We start from the raw sequence: 23,043 nt of genomic DNA on the forward strand, positions 1-23,043 counted from the left end.
GTTCAAACAGAATCAGAATTGTAATTTTGTTTAAAAAGGTTCATAACAGCAACTAAAAGGAAGGCATAGATTCAACCCCCCTTCTCTAAGCCTACCACAACCTTCAATTGTTATTATGATTATTATTATTATTATTATTATTATTAAAATTATTATGATTATTATTATTATTATTTAAAAATTTATTGATTATTACTAGAAATTTAATTAAAATTGTTGTTGTTAGTAGTTTAAGTTATAAGTGGTTGACATTATAGTTATTATTATTATAATTATTATTTAGAATTAAGTAAACTGACTTAATATTTGTTTGTTGAGTAACTGGTCATATATGATTAATAATTATGGTTACTTAATTAGTAAGTTAGGGTCGTAATGACTAAATTTGCTAAATAACATATAGTTATGATGTTTCTGTGATAAATTAATAATTGTTAATAACTTGAGTGGTACTTTTTGATTTTGTAGAGTTTACGGATGTTGACGTGTGATCATCCTATACTCCCGGATCGGTATGATGAAAGAGTTGAGGATCATTTAAGGGTAACAGGTTTTTATCATGCGTCCCAGATTGGAATAGTCCAAAATCAGAAGGCATTGGTGAATGCTTTAGTTGAAAGGTGGCATCCAGATACACATACCTTTCACCTTCCTGTTGGTGAATGTGCTGTGACGCTAGAAGATGTGGCCTTAATTCTCGGTCTTCCGACGGACGGTCTTCCAGTCACAGGGATGACTATTAGTAGCTTTGATGCCTTAGAGGCGGAGTGTCTCCATCAATTCGGGGTTGCACCAAGAAAGTCAGAGTGTAGAGGGAGCTGTATAAAACTGACATGGCTTCGAGATCTAAGAGAACGCTTACATTTGGTTGATGAGATCAGTATACAGAGGTACGTGAAGTGCCACATAATGTTGTTGATCGGTACGATATTGTTTGGAGACAAGTCTGGAGCATCTGTGCACTGGAAATATCTGCCCTTGCTAAATGATTTTGACAGTATCAGACAATACAGTTGGGGTTCCGCATGCCTAGCCCACCTTTACAGGGCATTATGTAGAGCATCTCGTTATGACTGCAAGGAGATCGATGGTCCACTCACACTGTTGCTCGTGTGGGCATTTATGCGACTACCGTACCTAGCTCCGGTTCCGAGAGAACCCCGCAGTTTTCCACTTGCAAATAGGTAAAATTATCTGACGTTGACTCAATAACATCATTTTTTGAATTGAATTGTATTAATAATGAGCATAAGTCATTATTAGGTGGCGTAACTGGGAGCGTGGAGACCGACGCTTTAGGTATCTAAAACTTGCTCACATTAGGAAGGCACTCGATGATCTTCAGGAAGGGCAGGTATATTTTTGGATTATAAGTTTTCGATTCTGGTTTAATGTTATTGTAATTGGATTGTAATAATGAGTCCCGTTAATTTTCATCAGTTTGTGTGGGTTGCTTATGGTGTGGATCGGGTGGATCCGAACATAATCCCTGCTGATATTTACATGCATTCGGTTGTGTGGAGTGCTACGGTGCCATTGGTGTCTTTTGAATGCATTGAGTGGCATGCGACCGATCGGTTTAGGCGACAGTTCGGTTTTGTTCAGGGAGTTCCTGATCAGGAACAGAATTTAGACAAGGCACATGGTGAAGTCCTAACTGGTCCTAAGAATCTTAACTGGGCCACAGCTACGAGTCATTCAACTTGGGTTATGCAATGGACAAACAGGTATAACCACATTCTTGCTGATATAAATAAACTTTATATCAGGTTGTATCTCAGTCCAAATAAAATAAAGTGATAAAAAGATAATTACCTAAATACTTAAGTCCATACTAATTTATATTTAACTAAACCAATAACAAATTAAAAAAGATTATTATCTACAACTTACCTAAATAAGCACAACAAACAAATTATAATTCGGTATACATTCACATGTCACTTAACTTTCAAATCTACATCAATTATTAGAAAATTCTTATCTTTTTAATAAACATAGCCAATTACGTACCTACACTCGTATATTCCGGAAACTCCGGAACATGCATGGCTTCCAAATCTAACACTCGCATGAAAGATGGCTCCTCAAAGGACACTTCGTTTACGAGTGCATTTGCCACGTCTGTCACATCTGGGGCCACAGTGCCATCACCTTGCTCTTCATCCCCGTCTGGACCGACAACTTCGTAATTGCTTTCAAACTCTTCTTCACTGTCACTATTGTAATCTTCTCGTACAATATTCCGGTCGGACTCAGATTGTTCGAATTCCACATACAACTCAATGAACGAGATTCGGGCACGATTTTCAAAATACATTGAAAACATCTCTTGCAAACTCGCTTCGTCGGTTACATATTTGGCTTCAAATTGGACGAATCCACCGAACACCGGTATGGGATATCTGTATAAAATACAAGATATTTTTCTCGACATCTCAGAATCAATCTTCTCACAGATCACACCTTTGAGCTCTTCAAATGAGATTGTGAAGGGAATAACAACATCTAACGGATTTTCACAAATAAATTTCACTCCTTCAGAAGTTTGTAACAAAATCTGACCAAAATAATACACTTTTAAAAGAATTCTATCATCCATCTCTCTCACTTACCTAAATAAGAACAGAAACTTTAAAACCAAAATTTTTTTACCTCATTTTACAGAAACTAAGAACGACATAGGTAGAAGAAGAGAGGAGAAGAAGTGCTCGAGCAAGAAGAAGAAGAACCAGATCTGAAATCTTCTTCACAACACACACCCTTTCGTTCATATATATATACACACCCATAAATTGGACCCAGCGATTACTTGCATCTGATTCAAAAAGTTATAATACTCAAATCGGACCATGCGACTACTACTTTTTTTGTTAACTAATAATTTAAATGCAGCCCTAAATCGGACCCTACGATTACTTATGTCTGATTCAAAAAAACTATGAAACCCTAATCGGACCATGCGACTTCTCAAATCATTTTTTTATCAATTTTTAAACACTCACAACACGGATGGTCTGATTAGGGTGTTGCTGCATTTTCAAATTTTCTCTCCAATGAAATCGGACCATCCGATTTTGGTACCCTATTTATTTATGAAGTAGTCGTACGGTCCGACTTCTACAATTTGTTACTGAGCAAAAACCTGCCCTACAATATGGTCTAGTTCCCATGTGACCCATATCCATGCGAAACACAACCATGGTCTCCATAACAAAAAAAAAAGAGCCTCACTTTAAAGTCTAGATGAATATTACATAATTATTGTAATGTAGGGATGGATATTACATATAAAAAGATTCAATCAAATAAAATATATATCAGATATAGATTCTTTTTAACAAATTATATAAATTATACGATAATCAAACATAATTATTATTGCAGTTAAATTAGAAAATCAAATTATCATATCAATAATTAAAAATCTACCTAATATACTAAAATTGGATTTTTTCCCAACTAATGAAAGTGAGGTGTCGACTTCTTATGAATCCATTTTCCCGCCAAAATCAATGCACTATTTTCTTTTCTAAGTTTATTTTATAAAAATATCTTTATTATAATAATATTATAATTAGTATTTAAGTAATAATACATAATTATACTAATTTAAGAAAATATTTTTATTATAGTTATATGAAATTAATATTTAATACATTATTAAACTAATTATCAATTATCAATCAAAAATATTTTTAATCATTTTAATTATATTAATAATAATAATGATAATAATAATATAATGTGATAATTATATGATAATGGCACCGGCTATTAATAACCAATTTATATTTTCCTAAATAAATTTATTTTATAAAAATATCTTTATTATAATTATATTACAATATTACAATTAATATTTAATGAATAATATATAATTATACTAATTTAAGAAAATATCTTTATTATCTATCTATTCTATCTATCTACTTAATATACTAAAATTGGGTTTTTCCCCAACTAATGAAGGTGAGGTGTCGATCTCTCATGACTCTGTTTTCCCTCCAAAATGAACTTTCCTATTCTCTATTCTAAATTATTTTATAAAAAATATCTTTATTATAATTATATTATAATTAATATTTAATGAATAATACATAATTATACTAATTTAGAAACATATCTTTATTACAATTATATCAAATCAATATTTAATGCATTATTAAACTACTTATCAATTATCAATTAAAAATACTTTTAATCATTTTAATAATAATAATAATAATAATAATAATAATAATAATAATAATAATAATATATGATAATGATAATTACCCGTGATATCATTTATTGAAAAAAATATAACATAAAAAAATATCATTTATTTAAAATATCATTTATTGTATATAATTCATAAAAAAAATATATTTCACTTTTATTATTGATTAGAAGGAACTTATTTATATTTTGATTAATTTTATTTATTATTATTATTATTATTATTATCATTATTATATTTAATTTACAGAAAGATAAATTAAAAATTAATAATCATATTATTATTTATCAATATATTAATATTGATAATGATTACATAAAAATTATTTAATATTTAATATTTTTATATTATTTATTTTCTATATATTTTGATATATTTATAAATATTTTTTATTATTTTTATATGCTATATGTTTATTTTTACTATTTAAAATTTATGGATCCGTCACTACTTTTGAGCGTGTTTCTTAATTTATTTTTTATAATTCATTGAATACAATTTATTACAGTAAATTAATTATATTAACTAATTGATTTGATTAGATATTTAAATGTCACACGATTTATTATAATTCATATCAATCAAATAATTGTAATTTATTATATCAATTATTTTAATTCATTAATTTATAAGTTACATAATAGCATAGATGATTTGTTACTTATAATGATTAAATACAATAAATACAGATTAATTTAGTTAAAAAAATCATTGTCTCATATGTTTTCCTATTTGTTTTTTTAATTTATTAAATTCAATCGATTATAATAAATTAATTATATCAACTAATTAATTCAATCAATTATTTCCTAATTTATTTTTTTGAATTCAATAAATCAAATAAAATTAATTATACTAATTATTTGTATCAACTAACTGATTTGATTAATTCTTAAAAATATTTTTATTTAATTTATTTAATTTATTTAAATACATAAATTATAACTTATTAGTTATTTAATTTTATTACGATAAATATCAAATTCTATTCCGAATATAAATATAAAATTTTATTCTTTCCATTTTTATTTTACCACTATAAAAGACCATATATGCTAGAAGAAAATATCATTCATTTACCAATTACTCTTTTATTAGGTAGCTTTTACAATAATTCTTTTTCTTCCTATGAGGCGTCGTTGCAAGAAGTCAACTATCGTGAACACAAACCACCACACACTCTTCAACTCTCATGCTCATCATTCAGAGCAATATATGATATATTATCCATGAAGCATTTATAAACCATAGTGTTATCATGTATGCATAAATAAAAAAATTCCGTAATTAAACTTAAGTCATTTACCTGTTCGTGTGGTATATTATAGTGTAAAATTACTTTCAATTTGTGTTGTGCAATGATATTATGGTTTAATTTAAGCTTTTGTTTTAGAACTGTGTTATGATTTTATCTCATCATTTTCTCTTAGATATCAGGTTGATGTATTTTTAGTTATTATTATTGAAAACGGACGTGATATAAAATTTGTAAAAAAAAAATAAAATAAAACTCTCACACTCAATTTATTTTATTGTAGTCTTTTATCTCTTCTATTTCTTTTTATTTTCTTCTTATTCATTTTATTTTTTTATATATCATATAATTTATTATAGTTTATACCAATTAATTAATTATAATTCATTATATCAGTTAGTTTAATTCATTAATTTATAATATGCATGATAAAATAGATTATTTGTTACTTATACATTTATTCTTCTAAATCTAGATCTGAATAATTATATTTTTAGTTTTAGTTATGAACAAAATATTATTAATAATAAATGATAATTAACCACTCATACTTTTAGTCAAAGTGTTTGGATGATTTTTATATTTATTAATATTAATGGTTGATTATTTTTCGTCAATAAATTGTATTATAATTTTATGTTAGTTTATAATTGATTAATGATTAATATTCATGAAGCTATGTTATTCTAAATTTTATATTTTACAAATATTTTATTTAAATGTATTTTAAACATAAAAATATATTATTTTTAATAATATCATACTTTTACTTTTTTAATTATTCTAAATGAATATTTTATCAAATACTAATTAAAGTCATTCTTCTATTTGTTTTTACTAATTTATTATCTAACTATTATATAAAATTAAAATCGTATTAATAAATTTAATATTAAAGTTAATTTGGGTTTTTATTTAGAGTGTTTTTCGATTTTTTTAGTCTAATCAACCAAAATTATTCAATTATAAATAATCACTTCTATCTTATTTTATATTATTAACTAATTAAAATTACTAAAATTTAATAATACAATTCTGTTTTATATTTTTATATTTAGTTCAATCCATCTAAACTATATAATAATCATTTTAATTTTTATATTTTATAATGTAATACTATATACATTAATAGTAAAATAACATAGTAAATTTTTATGTTTTAATATTAAATATAAAGCTAATACGTACAAAAATTTTTAAGCTTTTAAATCAATACGAATCATTGTAAATAATACTTATTTATGGCATAAACAAAGAAAATATAAAAATTTAGGAACATGTACAAATGTAATTGCATAATATTATTTTTTTAATGGTGTAGACCAATAACTTTAATTTTATTTCATGGTCAAATTAAAAAAAAAGTCGTAATTTTAAAGGTAGTCAGAAAAAAACAAAATTAATAAAAAAATAGTTAACTTATATTATTCTATTAATTTATTTAATATATTAAATTATTTTTATTTATATTAAGATTAATTTTAAATATTTTAAAATAAAAATATAATTAATTATAATTTGTATCTTAAATTATGTTGAGTACATGATATTCTATTGTGTTGCTAAAAGTAAAAATGAGATAACAAATATAATTTTACCTCTTAATTCAGTATATTATTTATATTTTATACTTTTTTTATGATTAATTTTGTATGGTATTGGTACATTAAATAAAAATACCTGTTATAATAACAAAAAATAAAATAAAATTTCAATCAATACTTTTATATTCTTTACTTTTTTCAGTTTTATTTTGGATTTTAATTTATTACTAAAAGGTAGTGAAATTCTATTGATACTGAAATAAAGTTGCAAAATGGTCCATAGGGTAGAATAAATAAAATAATATGATACCCACATTACAACATCTAAATGAAACAACCTAGGATCTAAAATGTTTATCTTTCCCTTTCTCGCCGTCTATTATATTATCGATTCTATTATATAAAAATTGATTTTTTACATTTAATGATAGAGTCAACGTAACATGTTTCTGAGAGTGTTTCTTAATTTATTTTGTTTAACTTATTAAATATAATTTATTATTATGCATTAATTATATCAACTAATTGATTTGATTAGATATTTAAGTATCACATAATTTAAAATTATGTATATTAATTTGATTTTTATGATATATAAATTTAAGGAATAAATTAAAATAATATAACTTATTACTTACAAATACAAAATTAATTTAGTCAAAAGTTTATTATTTTTCAATCTTCTATACATAAAAATGATAAAATAAAATTGTAAAAATAATCTTTTTATCGTTTTTGCTATTTTAATTTCATTATTCGTTTTATTTTCTTTAATTTATTTCCTCCAACTAATGGTGTCAATTTCTCATGAATTCATTTTTCCTCTAAAATGAAATCACTATTTTCTCTTCTAAATTTATTTTAAAAAAATATCTTTATTATAATTATATTACAATTAACATTTAACGAATAATGCATGATTATACTAATTTAGGAAAATATCTTTATTATAATTATATAAAATCAATATTTAATACATCATCAACTAATAAAAATGAAGTGTCAATTCCCCATGAATTCATTTTTCTTCCAAAATGAAAGTACTATTCTCTTTTCTAAATTTATTTTAAAAAAAATATCTTTATTATAATTATATTACAACATTACAATTATATTACAAGTAGCATTTAATGAATAATGCATAATTATAGTAATTTAGAAAAATAAAATAAAGTCCAGTAATTTATCTTTCGACTGCACACGTATGTAGAATAACTTTTAAGAAGGAGTCACGTATAGTAAATATAGTCGATGATTGTAAAACTGTATACTACCATTGATATAATATTATTTCAGGTATATGTTTTGCAGGTATCAAAGAAAAGTATTGAGTTATTTTTTAGTGGATTTAAATTATTTATTGTTTATTAGAGAATTTTGTGCATTAGAATTCTCTAACAATTTATTATTTATTTTGAGCTGATTTTGATATGTTTTTATTTGACAATAAAACAACATATAAAAAATTGTTGGTGGATTTAAGTATTACTAGATTATTTATGGTCACATTGAGTATGTTTGATTTATTAAAAAAGTAAATTATTAAAACTAATTAATAACTATTTTAGAGTTAATACATTTAATACTAGATTAAGAAAAAACAAACAATACATAATATGTTACATTTTTATTAACTCAAATTATTATAATTCAAATTAATCTTAACAAAAGAATTTAAAATTATAATTTCAATCTTATCACGCGCATGGCACGAGCTATTACACTTGTTCTATTATATAAAAATCGAATTTTTGCACTTAATGATGGAACTGATGTGGTATGCTCTTGAGGTGTTTCCTAATCTATTTCATTTAATTTGTTAAAGCAAATCAATTATAATTAATTAATTATATCAATTAATTAATTTAATTAGACATTCAAATCTCACTCTTTATCATAATTTATATGAATTGATATAATTAAATATTAATTAATTAATTTAGTTAATTATATTAATTATTTGATTTGATTAGAGTATATATAAAATTATTTAATAAATAATAAATATGATAACAAAATATATGAATTAATTTAGTTAGTTTATTTTTCTCAATACTATCTATTTATACAAGATCAAATGGTTTTTTACTCATTCACTCTCTTTTCTCTCTCCCTCCCTCCCTTCTTCCCTCCATCTCATGTTTAGGGTATAATTTTTATAATTTATTTAATTTTTGTTTCTTTTATCTTTATTTATCTCTCTCTTTTCCTCCCTCCCTCCCTCCTTTCTCTTTCTCATATTTAGGGTACAATTTTTATAATTTATTTCATTTTTGTTTCTTTTATCTTTATTTATCTCCCTCTATCCCTCCCTCCCTCTCTCTTTCATATTTGGAATACAATTTTTGTAATTTATTTAATTTTTGTTTCTTTTATTTTTATTTATCTCCCTCTCTTTCTCCCTCCCTCACTCTCTCTTTCATATTTAGGGTACAATTTTTGTAATTTATTTTATTTTTATTTCTTTTATCTTTATTTATCTCCCTCTATTCCTCCCTCTCTCTCTCCCATATTTAGGGTACAATTTTTATAATTTATTTAATTTTTGTTTCTTTTATCTTTATTTATATATTTCATTTTTTTATATTTTTTAAATTTTTGTTTATTTTAATTGTTTATTATTAGGCATATATTTTTTTTCTTTTAGCTTCTGATTAGTAAAAAAGATGTGTCATCTTTATGTTGTTTTTAAATAATCTTACTATAATTTTGTTTTGTAATATTTTATTTTATTATGTGTACTTCAATTCATATATTGTCTTTTTTTGTGATTCACAATTAATATTTATAAATATGCTATTATTTGTATAATTAATTGAATTATCTTATTCGTTTAAATTTTATTCTATTGAATTAATTATTCAAGGTGCTATCGCTATTTCTATTTTTAAAAATTTTTTAATATTATTTAACAATTCTAATAACATAATAACAATTAAAAAAGACAGAACAAAAAATTTTTTAATGTGAAAATAGGACAAAAAGAATAAATTTATTTAATAATTTTTTCAGGATATATATGTTTTTTATAGATAATTATTGTAAGGCATAAAATTTTTTTAAATTCTAACAATGATTATTAAGGATAAATGATTATTATAATTAAAAAGAATATCAATTTAAATGATATATAAATAAAATATTCCAAACATAACAATTTAAAATAGTTACTTTTAAAAGAATATAGTTTATGATATTTAATTTTTTACTGTTTTTTAAAAAAAGAGCATAATTACTTAACGATATTTATTTCTTAAATTCACTATGTGTGCAAATTTTTTTTTGACAAAATTTTATTTATGATGGTAATTCTTCTAATGGTGTAAATGCGGATAATTATATTTTTACTTTTTGATATAATAAATATATTATTAATAATGAATAATAATTAACTGCTCATGTTTTTAATCAAAGTATTTTGATGATAGTTTCTATTTAAAAATAGATATCAATGGATGATTGTTTCTTTAAAAATAAAATGCATTTATGATTTTAGGTTATTTCATAATTAACAATAATACTTGATTATTCTTTTAAAATAAATTACATTATAATTTTAGGTTATTTCACAATAATAATTAATGTTCATAATATTGAATTACTCTAAATTTTTTATTTTCTATCATTAGTAGTTAATTCCAAATTAAAAAGATTATGTTAAATTGTTGAATAGTACAAGTATAATCGGAGTTAATTTAGTTTATTTGTTTATTAATATAATAGATTAAAAGCATAAATAATAAATAAGACAAGCAAATAATTAGAAAGATAAAATGTTAACAATTACTTAAAATAGATAACAAAATAAGTTATAGGGTATTACTTTATTTAAATTATTAATAATTAAAAGAAAAAAAGGTTAGTAATTATTTTTAAAATAGACATTAAATTTAGTTTTATGGTACTAATTTATTTGATTTGTTAATAAAATTTTATAATTTTCAGATTTATATCTACTCAATTTATGTATTTTATTTTATTCTACTTTAACAAAAAAATGAGACGTGCATTTTTATTTATTTATTTAGAAAGTATAGCGAAATGAGTTATATCAATTATAATTAATTATCGATAATTGATATCAATTAATTGATTGTATTAATTTGTAAAATGAATAACGTATAATAAATGTTGTGAAATTAATTATAATAAATTAATAATTAATAAATAAAAAACTAAAAGGAACTTTTTTTATTGCTTTTTAATGGCTACACGTTTTTATGATTTCACTTTCCTTTTATCTATTCCTTTCACATTTATTTCTTTTAATTTATTGAACTAAATCAATTATACTAATTATTTGTATTAACTAATTAAGTACTTAAAAATATTATAAAAAATATTTTTAAAATGTATCCTTAAGATACAAATTAACTAAATTATTTTTTAATTTAATGTATTTGATTCATTCAATTGTATTAATTATAACTAATCAATTACGTAATTTGATTTGATTAGGATAAATATTTCATCATTTAATATTTTATTAGATTTAGTAAATTACATTAATCATAACTTCAAATATTTAGTTAGAGTAAATATCAAATTATTTTAAATTTTGTTTGATTCATTAAACCAATTTAATTATAACTAATTTATTATTTAATTTGATCGATATAATATTAAATTATTTAATAAATAATATATAAAGCAATGAAATAAATGAACTCAATTAATTCAATTTATTATATTATTATTTTATATATCCCTTTTTTTCTCTCTATTTTCTACTTCAGGTAAAATATTTGTAATTTTTTATTTTTATTTTTTTATCTTAATTTTGCTAATATTTTTCTATGATTTTGTTTTATATTAATTCTTTTTTATTTATTTTGATTAATAATTCTTAAGGGTATTCTTATTTTATTTAAAGATAATTTTTGTAATATTTTTATAAAAGTTGATTAAAGGTTTTCAACTCTATCAGGATATAGAAGGTTTTCAAAGAACAAGAGAATGATATGAATTTGCAGGAATTCTAAATGTCCGAACTTATGATATTGTTTCAGTTGGTTGTCGTTACGAGAATGACTTTAATCTATTAGTGTCTAAGGACTAAAATAGATTAAATATTATTTAAGTAATTTATTTTTAATATTGGTATTTGATTAAATTAGTTTTAGAGAAATTTAAATTGTTGACTTAATTCATATATTACAACTATTTTTTAATATATTATTTTTATTTTTTTAATATAAAATTTCTTTTTTTCTGATTTTTAAGTTTATTTTCTTTCTTGGATATATATATGTATCACCTTTTTTCTCATTTTATATTTCATATTAGTAATGTAATTATTAAAAAAATGTATTTAAAAAAAAGAAAAAATATTAAAACATCAGTATTTAAAAAAAAGGAAAGATACATGAAAAAAAAGGAAAACAAAAAATTAAAACATCACTATTAGAAAAAAAACTGTTAATATGCATATGAATGGGGCCGAGATTGAAGAATATATATGGATATAAAAAAATATTGCACGATTGTAGAATAAAAAATAATCATATATATATATATATATATATAAAACAAAATAATTATAACAAAAAATAATTAATATATATGAATTAAATATTTTTAATAATCGGTACATAGAATTTAATAAAATATAATTCATATATTTTTTATTTATATATATATATATATTTTAATATATATATATAATTATTTAACAAAATTAATATATACATATATATAAATAAAAAAATTATTATAATTTCTGAAAACTACACATGAACTTTTTTTTTTCTCAAATAAATTTATTCTAATTATATTACAATTAGCTCATGAATAATGCATGATTATATTAATTTAAAATATATCTTCATTATAATTATATCAAATCAATATTTAATGCATTATTAAACTACTTATCAATCATCGATATTTTTAATCATTTTAATTATATTAATTGATATAGTTCTAATTCACATTCAAGTGTAACAATTTTATTAGAAGATAGTTAATGCACACATTAATAGTGACATATTTAATTTGATATCAATTAATGGATAATAATAATAATAATAATAATAATAATAATAATAATAATAATAATAATAATAATAATAAGTTTACATGGTACATGCATTATATTTTAAAAAGGTAAAATATATTTAAAAAAAATAGGGTATCAATAATTAATTGTGATTAATATCAACATCAATAATTAATTCTAATAATTATTTTTGTACGACTAAAAGCTACATATAGTATTTTTTTGTAGAATAAAAAAAGGTTGTGATTCATAATATTTTTATAAAGTTATATCGTATGGACACAAGATTAATAAGATAACAAATTGAATTTTAATTAATATGTTTTATTTTCAGATCATATTTTTCATTAATTATCTTACTTTTTATATTTACAGTAAATATTGAATATAAAAAAAATAATATTGAATGTTATCTATTTTATTTATTTAGAGTCATAATTAAATTTGATATAATTATAACAAGTATCTAGAATTAATAATAATATGATACTATAATTTTAAGTTGTATAATATAATAAAAAAATGTAACAATTTATGTATGCTTTCTATATAGCAATGATATTATATATATATATATATATATATATATATATATATATATATATATATATATATATTTATATATCTCCTCTTTTAGCTCTTTCCTAAAAATATTGGCATATAATTAATGTAGATAACATATATTGAGTAAGTATCTCTATTGAATTAATCATAAAAGTTAATAAAATATAATGGCATAAATTTCACCTAATTATAGCAAGTATTTCCATTGAATATATATATATATATATATATATATATATATATATATATATATATATATATATATATATAAGGATATTATTTTTCATACCTAAGGGCTACTAATTACGATTCTGTTAATAGTGTTACCTATGGTGTGGTAGATTATGTAATAAAAAAGTTGAGAAAATAAAGATAAAAATTATAAGGTTATGAAAAGTTCCATACAAATTTGACAAAAACAAGACGACTTACAAAGAAATGGTTTTCATGGATGATAAGATAAGTTGATTATTTTCCATGATTCTTTCAAGTGATGCTAGGTCCATTTTATAAATATTTTTTATTTATATTTTAAATTTATTTGATAAGTAAACCCTCGCACGAATTAAAGAAAGTGCAACTTTATAGATTCATAAGTGCTAATAGTCTTTATATTTAATTTGTTTTATAGTGTGATAATATAGCCAATATATTTGTTGGTGGATTTAACTATTACTATATTATTTATGATCATATTCAGTATATATGTGTGATTTAGTATATATGTGTTATTTATTGAAAAAAAAGTACATTATTAAAACCGATTAATAACTATTTTAGAGTTAATTTAATTAACATTAGATTAAAAAAACAAACAATGCATAACATGTTACTTTTTTATTAATAAAATTATTATAATTTAAATTAATTTTTAAAAAATAATTTAAAATTATAATTTCAATCTTTTTACGTGCATGGTACGGGTAATTACACTTGTTTATTTTCTAATTTTAACAAGTTGTGATTTTTAAAATTACATAAATTTTAAAAATTTATTATATTCTTGCCTAGCAATTATTATGATTATTGAATTATGTTCTAACCTTAGTTAAATATCACAACTAGAAAATGGTTTAATACAGACAGATTTACAGACAGATTTGGTATATATTACAGACGGATTTTTGGTTACCGACGAAATTACCGACGGATTTTGTCCCTCTGTAAAAGTCTCATCGGAAATTATTTACCGACGGATTTTTTTTTGTCGGAAAATTACCGACGGATTTTTACCAGTTACCGACGGATTTTCCCTCTGTAAATTCTCCCTCCATTTCCTGAAGGCGACAAACTTACAGACGGATTTTTCGTCTGTAATTACAGACGGATTTTCAGACGGATTTTCCGCCTATAATTACAGACGGATTTTCAGACGGATTTTCCGTCTGTAATTATAGGCAGATTTTCAGACGGATTTTCCGTCTGTAATTACAGACGAATTTTCAGACGGATTTTCCGTCTGTAATTACAGACGGATTTTTCGACAGATTTTTCCTCTGTAATTTAAACTTTGGAAAATCATGATTACAGACAGAAAATCCGTCTGTAAATCCATCTGTAAGGTAAAATAGAATTTTTTTTTACTTTTTCTAATTACAAAATAAACTTGTTTTCATACAAAATAAATATAAATTTAATACAAATTTTTATCTAATTTATATTCGAATATTTATAATATTTCAAAAAATAAACAAATTCATCGTATTATCAAATTAAAAGAAAGGTACTATATTAAACAAGCAAGTCAATATAATTCAAAGCATAAAGAAAATGTATTGATACATCAACTATAATCCTCAATATATTTTTCAACCATACTAAAACTATCAACCATACTAAAAGCTGTGTTATTCTCCATATTAAAACAGAAATTGAAAAATGCCAAAAATCTCTATATCAGTTTAGACCTCAGTTACAACAATCTCTCAGGTGAAATCTCATCTTCTCTTGGGAATCTATTGAAATTAGAAGCACTTGATCTTTTCCACAATCAACTCACTGGAGAAGTCCCTCCACAAGTTGGTGACATGAGCAGCTTGGGAGTGCTTTAATATTTAACTGTGTTAATTATGACAAAAAGCAACACACATCTGCAAGCTGTCAAAAAATTAATCCAAATGAAATAGCAACAAGAAATTAATATGTGATCAAGAATGTTCCTGACACGCAAAGCCAAGCATGGACAAGAATGGTTAGAAATTGCAAGTAATTAACCTCCAAGTTCTTAAAATCTCCTATATAGTTAAGTTTTAAATGACAGGATTGAACTTCATATATGTAATTGAAAATGTGATCATAGTAGTTTAAAGCAATGCAAGACAACAATACAAGAAAAAACAATACCTGAATACTGTGAGTTGTGATGTTCTAATGGATCAGGAAGAATTATGAAAGTGATAGGTGGTGGTTATTGTGCTGATCAATTATGAAAGTTGGTATTATACTATTATAGAAGTGGGGTTTAATTTTAACAACAAGAGAAGAAATAAAGAGGAAGATATTCTCAATTCTCAATAAAAATAACTCAAAAAAAAATACACTATTATAGAAGTGGGGTTTAATTTTAACTCATTTTGTGCATTAATAAGCATGCACATTGAACAATTAGCTCGCCAATGCTTGCTTTATTTGCGCAAGTAGTTCTACACATTTTGAAGAGTTCACATTCTTTGTTACAAAATTTGAATCCAACCAACAGCTAATAATTGTTTTAATCCTTCATGTCATTGCTTACACAGCTAAAAAGAAGCAAATGGGACACTTGAAAAGTATAAAATGTTAGATAATTCTATGATGAAGAGGTTTTTGTGTGAAAAGAATAAAATAATATATAATTTATGTTAAAAATTAATAAAAATAAAATAATACATTCTCTTAAATAAGTATTTAATTATCTATTAAAGAAAATCTTTATTTTTTTTAGCATTTTTTCTCTTAGTTTTTATTGTAATTATTGCAGCTGATTAAAAACTTATTAGTTACTTACATAACATTTTCAATAAGGGAGTCCATATAGGACGAGTTAATTAATAGGCTAACCAAACATTAAAAATCATTTGTAACATTACCAAAACTAGAAACACCATAGCCAGCTCCAAGTTCAATTACACGTTTTCCTTTAAGTTTAGCTGGAGAAAACCTTCCCTTTCTGCAATTCCGTTCCTGAAAAAACTAAATTATATTTATGACAGGACAGTTCAGAAAATGTTAGGAGGATCAACAACTTACAAGAAATTTGGCAAAAACAAGTGATGAATCCCACACTTTTGTTCCTAAGTGCTTTGAATTGGGATCCTGACAAAACAAAATTGGCATTGTCAAATATTTTATAGATAAAGAGGAAAAAGAAAAAGGAAAACTTCGGGGGGTAAATAATCGAATAATGAATTCAAATCCTAGAAGCTAAAGAAGAAACAAAAGAACATCCCGAAGTAAAAAAATATAAAAATTCTAAGCTCATGAAAAATTATCAATCATGACTTGCAAATTTTCCAAGGGGACTCTTCCCTATAGCATTGTATATATCTAATCATTTCCGAGGATATCGACAGTACCTACTTATCGAGCAGAATCATAGAGTCACTAGGGCAACAATATGAGCCTCTTCTACAGCAATGATACTACTCAAGAAGGTTTTTACTTGTACAAAATTTCAGCTTGCCTGACATAAATCATATCAACTAAGGCAAACCTCGCTCGGCTTAAAGGAAAATGTAACTTCAATATACTAAACGAACAAAGGTGTTAGCTATTATTAATCTACCTGCATTAAGACTATTTAATATATATATATATATATATATATAATGCAAGTTCTGTTCACCAGTTCCATAAAGAACACCTTCTTCAAAGTACCTTCCTCTCAACAAAATGGGATAGTTATAGAAGGTATACTTGAAAAAGATAAATATACCTGAGTAAACTGCAATTCATGGCCCAAAACCTCCAGTGGCATTTCAAATGTGGTTGGAGAATTTAACCTGTTCGAACAAACACAAGTGGTATGACACACATCTATTTTAAAGCACATAACCAATAATGACATAAAACAGTAAAACTAATGTGATATTACAACATATGTATTGACAGGCATCACCATATGATTTTCCTTAGGAGGGGGAAAAAATCAGAAAAGAACACTGCTGGCTGGCAGGCACAGAATGATTCAAAAGAATACAAATTTCAACAAATACCACTACTTAATAGCAATTTGTGCTATCATCCATCATAAGAAGAGGAAGTCAAAGCTCAATATGACATGCTAATCAAAGAAAAACAACCAAATAACATAAATAACTTCAAATCTTTATCCAGACAATAAAACAAACAGGTAGTGTTCAACCAAAGTGAAATCACAGAAACATCATATAGAACAGAAGAATTGACAGGTCCTATCAATAAAATGGGCAACACATCCCTTTAGATTATATAAGGTTAAGACTTGAGTTTAAGAAAGATACCTGTCAAGTGCCATAAGATCAAAGTCTGCTAAATGAAAAAATCCCAGATACGAAAGACAAATCCAGAGGCTCTATCTCCCACCCGAGTTCATATATTGCTCTTAACCGCTGAAAAATAATAACAATAATTAAGAAAAAGAGCATAAATTTATGAAAAACATAGTAAAAAAGGAACAATGTTAGAAGGGGGAAGCAACAACATTGAAGAAATGAGAGTGAGAATGAAAGAGTGGTTCGAAATAAAGAAACATTTCTAGTTAAATTGTAAAGAAACATCTAGTTAGACACAAAGAACCTCACCTCCCATGTCGCTAGACCCTTCATGTAGCCAGGAAGACATTCAAATTCATATCTGACATATGTTCTGTCAATTAACCAAAAAAAGACAGTTAAAATATGTGAATATGATAGAGACGGTTATAATATTTAGCTTTCCACACAGAGATGTTCAAGGAAACAAAGTAAGAATGAAAATGAACTCTACTGTACACCAAAGGCATTCTCGCACTGACAGTTTTCCATAATATGAATAAGTGATCATTCCCCGAATAAGAATGCTAAGTAAAGAACGCAGTAAATTTAATAGCTATTAAACAGAAACCAAACAATTAGCAGTTAGTATTTAACAGCTAGAACACAGGACTAACTCGATTTCATAAAGAGCATCATTGCCTCATTGACTCGATTTCTAGTTCATAAAAGATGAACCTGTCTGATTTTCACTCATGCCCTTCCAAAATTGATTTGAACAGAAACACTAGAAGATACACCCAAAAATTTCAGCTACTCTGGCTTCGAGTGAAAGGCATACCAAGACATTTTTCTCATGAAAAACTTTGCCAAATATCATAGAACAGAGACTAGATGGCTGAAGAAATGTGAATATAGCATAATAATGCAGAACTTCAATAGCAAGGAAGTTGCGTAGATATTAGATCAATCTTCTAAAGCAACACAAGAACAACTTCATGATATTGATCTAGAAAAGAAGCAAACTGACCTGAGCTCCTTTCATCCAGTCATCCTCCTCAATAATTTTAACTTCATATCTTGGTATCTCTTTCAAACCAATAGAATCAGCAGCATGTGAAATGCTCATATTTATATCCTCACCTTCAAGAAAAATGGAACTAAAAGAACAAAAACATAGACTCACATTTACATCAAATCAGAACCACATGGTCCCCTGCATTGCAAATTACAAAAATCAAAAGCTGAAAAATATATATAGGACTACTAAATTTCAACATCATCATCAAAATTAAATTTCATTATCAACATTTGACATTTCAGTATATTAGTTTCTCTTATCCTATTGTGAACTATTGATTGATATCATTACAGTAGAAGCCAAACATTCATGGGCAATGAACAAGACAAGGTCCAATTTTTCATAAACCATTAAATAAATTGCATGAAAGTAGCTAGACTTACAATAGGAATGGCAGGATGAGTATAAACCCCTCCAGGTGAATAAAGTGCTGCATAAGGTGGCATCATAGGTTGAAAGAGGTGTTCTAGTTACTGCAACCCTGGATCAAGGTAACATAATTCATTATTAAATCATGATAATCAATAATCAATATGAATCAGAAGCAGGACTTCGAGAAAGCTATTAAATTATCCATTCCAGCAGTAACATGATAATGCAGTGCAATTTTGGTGTGGTGTTAGATCAGTGGAATCAAATCATGTTTTAACTACAATAAGCAGATTATAGATCCAAAGTTATCAATCTACAGAGAAACAAAGAATGAAAAAACCATGGAGCAAAGTTCGACTTGGAATAGATTAAAAAAAAATATCACAGAATTGGGGGAAGAAAGAAATGAATCCAAGAACAGTGTGTGAAATTAGAAACTGATACAGATGTAATTACAGCAACAAATCTTTGATGTAATCACCCTGTAAAATTAAAAAGCAAAACAGAAGGAAAAGAGAAGATATTAGTGCTGAATCAGGAACATGGTGATGAAAGTGATTTGTAATCGTCAAACGAACTTAAATATAGCAAAGCCATTACATAAAAGAAAACAGTTTATGCACTTTCACTTTCATGTTAGAGAGAGTGTACTAAATAAAAGATTTATACCGTTTCAGAAAGTATTGCTACTTCAGCTTAAACTTGTTGGTTCATCTCATATGAGTTATACGAGTTTACAAGAATCTGGATTACTGCACTTGACCACCTTCATTTTCCCACACACCAGGCCTAAAAATGTTTTAATTTGAGAGGGAGAAACAAGTAAGCAGTTAATTTGAGAAAATGTCCAAAATGGTGCAGTCACAGATGGAAATTGGCATTGATTGTATGAAATACCACAGTTAGCAACTTACGCGATGGAAACGAGATGGTTAACTCTATCGGTAGAAGAATAGAAAAACACAAAGGGAGCAGCAATCAAAGTAGTTCAATTGAATGGAAACCTGGATTTTGTTCAGCCTTATTGCTTAATATTCCTATAAAAGGTATCTCCTTTTCCATGAATGCTGAAGATCCGCGCCGAGTTTTCTTGCGATAAATGCATGTCCTGACAATATATTCAGACAAAAAATTCTTGACAAAGTTATGCTTAACCCAAAAAAAAAAGAAAAAGGAAAGAAAGGAGCATGATAAGGCCCTTAGAGACATTGCGTCGAACACATAATAGACATGAATATATTATAACATTATATCCAACATAAACATGAAAGTTAACACCATCAAAATAAGTAGAAGCCATGCAGGTGCACACATTACAACTAACAAGTATTTATTTGAAGGAATGATATATCGATCACAAGCAGCAAATGGGAAAAAGATGGAGATTTTGAAGCACAACGAAGCAGAACCACCACAAATGTACAAATTTTATCATCTACCGTTTATACACCACAATGAAAATCTAACCAGAGAAGATTCTAATTGCTGCACTTCCTGAAGACAAAAATCATTCAAAATTAAATTGAAACAGGGAGTGAATAAATAAATAAATACATAAACCGTCTTGAAAGAAAAGCTAGGGTTCGAAGAGACAGACAAGTTTACAAAGTGAGAGTAAGATTAATAATGTTGTTGCTAGGGTTTGTTGGTTTGTTAGTGTGTAATGGTTTCGATTCCTGAAGCCATACCTGAACAGCACAGGAACTATGATTTCAAATGAGAAGAATTCAAAAATTAAAAGCCATGCAAAACCATACCTGAACCGGTGGATGAGGATGACCAGCGAATGGCAGTTGCTGTCAGTGATGAGATCATGGACGGAGCGATGGAGAAAGCGGCGGCGGTGAAAGAAGCTCCTGTGATGGAGAAAACGTGGACGGAGAGAGGAAGAAGCTCTGAGAGGATAGGATCTGAGAGGATGGGTTCTGAGAGGATAGGAAGAAGCTCCTATGAAGGAGAGTGTGAAGTGTGAATGCATCGCGAGAGGATAGGATGTTAGGGTAACTCAATATTTTAGAGGGAAAATTTTAAATTACAGACAGATTTTCCGTCTGTAATAATTTAATAAAACGCATTGTTTTGTCTACTTAATTACAGACGGAAAATCCGTCTGTAACTATTCCACGGAAAAAAAAATTAATTTTTTCGATGGAATTATAGACGGATTCTCTTTTCCGTCTGTAATTTATGCTAATCTATTTTTTTTGTTTTTCGACAAAAAAATCCCTCTAAAATTCCGTCTGTATTTCAGTGGGATAAAATCCGTCGGAAATATCCGTCTGTAATAACTAATTTTCTAGTAGTGTATATACAATGGAGTATTATTTGAATTTTTTTTGCATCCTTTATTTTTTTATAGATATAATCTTATTTAAAATGTCAAAAGACAACGTGGAAACTAAAAGTCTAAACTGAAATATTAGTTTTTTGAAAAAAATGTGCAGTGTATGTATATTTTTTCATACACATTGAGATATTTATTTATTATTTCATTTTTTATTTTTTAAATTCAAATATTTTGTAAATATTTTTTTATCAAAGATAAAAAGACTGGAACCACGACTTTTAAGTGAATATAAAGAGATTATACCATTTTAGATAGAAAAAATATATAGAACCAAATCCTAATCAACCAAAAATTAAACAGCTCAATTAGTTATAATTATTTTAATTAATTTTATTCATTTATAATTTGAAATATTTGTTATTAATGATTTTTAACGCCAAAATCAAATTTAAAGTGATACATTAAGAAGAAACTAACGGGAATCACGGTGAAACTTCAACAACGTGAACGTCACTCTCTCTCCCTCTCTATGGCTGCGGTTTTCTAGGAGCTCTCATCTAAACAGCAAATAAGCACCAACCTCCTCCGTCCAAGGCCGGCGCCACCGCAAGTCCCTCCATTATTCAGGCAGCGTCGTCCAAAACATCGTCGTCGACCACTTTATGCCTCTTCTTCTCATCTTCTATTTAATTTTAAATAATTTTTTTAATTAGTTTTTTATGTTTTTTTATGCTACATTTTGGATGATTCTTTTTTATTAATTTTGGATGCTTCTTTTTCCTATGTTTTGTATGTTCTTTTCTTAGAATTTGAATGATTCTTTTTCTTATGTTTTGAATGTTTTTTTTCTTAGGATTTTGATAATTATTTATCTTATGTTTTGGTGTTTTTGTTATTTGAAGTTTCAAATTTTTTTTTAAAAAAGAAGAATTAGGATTTGTATAATAAATGGTAAAAGGTGAATTAGAATAAGAAGAGGTAATTAATAATCATTAATTTTGTATTTTTTAAAAAAAAATTAAATAATCACTAATTAATGACAATTAATTAACATAAAATATAATTCAAAAATATTTGTTGGCTTATTGTTGGCTAGACCCTTCTTAATTTGCTAGCAAAATTCAGATAGATATAGTTATAGTTCGTTGGCTTATAAATGTTTTTTTTTTTATTTTGTCTTTGTATAAATAACAAATGATATACCAGCTTATTTAGATAGGTTAAATAAAAACATTTTAAGACATTAATATATATATATATATATATATATATATATATATATATATATAT

At 25.2% G+C, this 23,043-nt stretch overlaps 1 protein-coding gene across 46 annotated transcripts; it reads right to left on the minus strand.

The window, feature by feature from the left end:
- Positions 1–15,314: 15,314 nt before the first annotated feature.
- Positions 15,315–21,468, minus strand: LOC112800914 (uncharacterized). 46 transcript variants are annotated; one of them, XR_011881841.1, is made up of 12 exons: positions 21,224–21,455; positions 20,381–20,574; positions 20,136–20,255; positions 19,478–19,575; positions 19,044–19,229; positions 18,344–18,407; positions 18,044–18,151; positions 17,497–17,563; positions 16,812–16,877; positions 16,652–16,745; positions 15,927–15,998; positions 15,315–15,641 (listed from the first exon to the last, which is right to left on the minus strand). XR_011881841.1 is itself a non-coding variant. In XM_072236754.1 (12 exons), the coding sequence occupies exons 8-12, from the start codon at positions 18,055–18,057 to the stop codon at positions 15,631–15,633; spliced, it is 300 nt and encodes a 99-aa protein (XP_072092855.1). In that variant the 5' UTR covers positions 18,058–18,151; positions 18,344–18,407; positions 19,044–19,173; positions 19,478–19,575; positions 19,923–19,948; positions 20,136–20,255; positions 20,381–20,574; positions 21,224–21,455; the 3' UTR covers positions 15,315–15,630. The 46 variants fall into 46 exon arrangements, 37 of the variants coding, with proteins under 37 accessions (XP_072092855.1, XP_072092876.1, XP_072092861.1 ...); XR_011881839.1 differs by having other exon boundaries at positions 15,315–15,680; XR_011881837.1 differs by having other exon boundaries at positions 16,652–16,754.
- Positions 21,469–23,043: the final 1,575 nt, after the last annotated feature.

This window comes from Arachis hypogaea, chromosome 5 (assembly GCF_003086295.3).
Source record: "Arachis hypogaea cultivar Tifrunner chromosome 5, arahy.Tifrunner.gnm2.J5K5, whole genome shotgun sequence".
Classification (NCBI taxonomy): domain Eukaryota; kingdom Viridiplantae; phylum Streptophyta; class Magnoliopsida; order Fabales; family Fabaceae; genus Arachis; species Arachis hypogaea.

Excerpts from the sequence above, each read along its gene's own strand:
- LOC112800914 (XM_072236752.1), bottom strand. Across the intron at positions 16,755-16,811 it reads TTGTTTTTGCCAAATTTCTT|TTTTTTCAGGAACGGAATTG; the intron begins GTAAGTTGTTGA and ends AATATAATTTAG. Across the intron at positions 15,681-16,651 it reads CTATGGTGTTTCTAGTTTTG|CTTGCAGATGTGTGTTGCTT; the intron begins GTAATGTTACAA and ends ATTTTTTGACAG.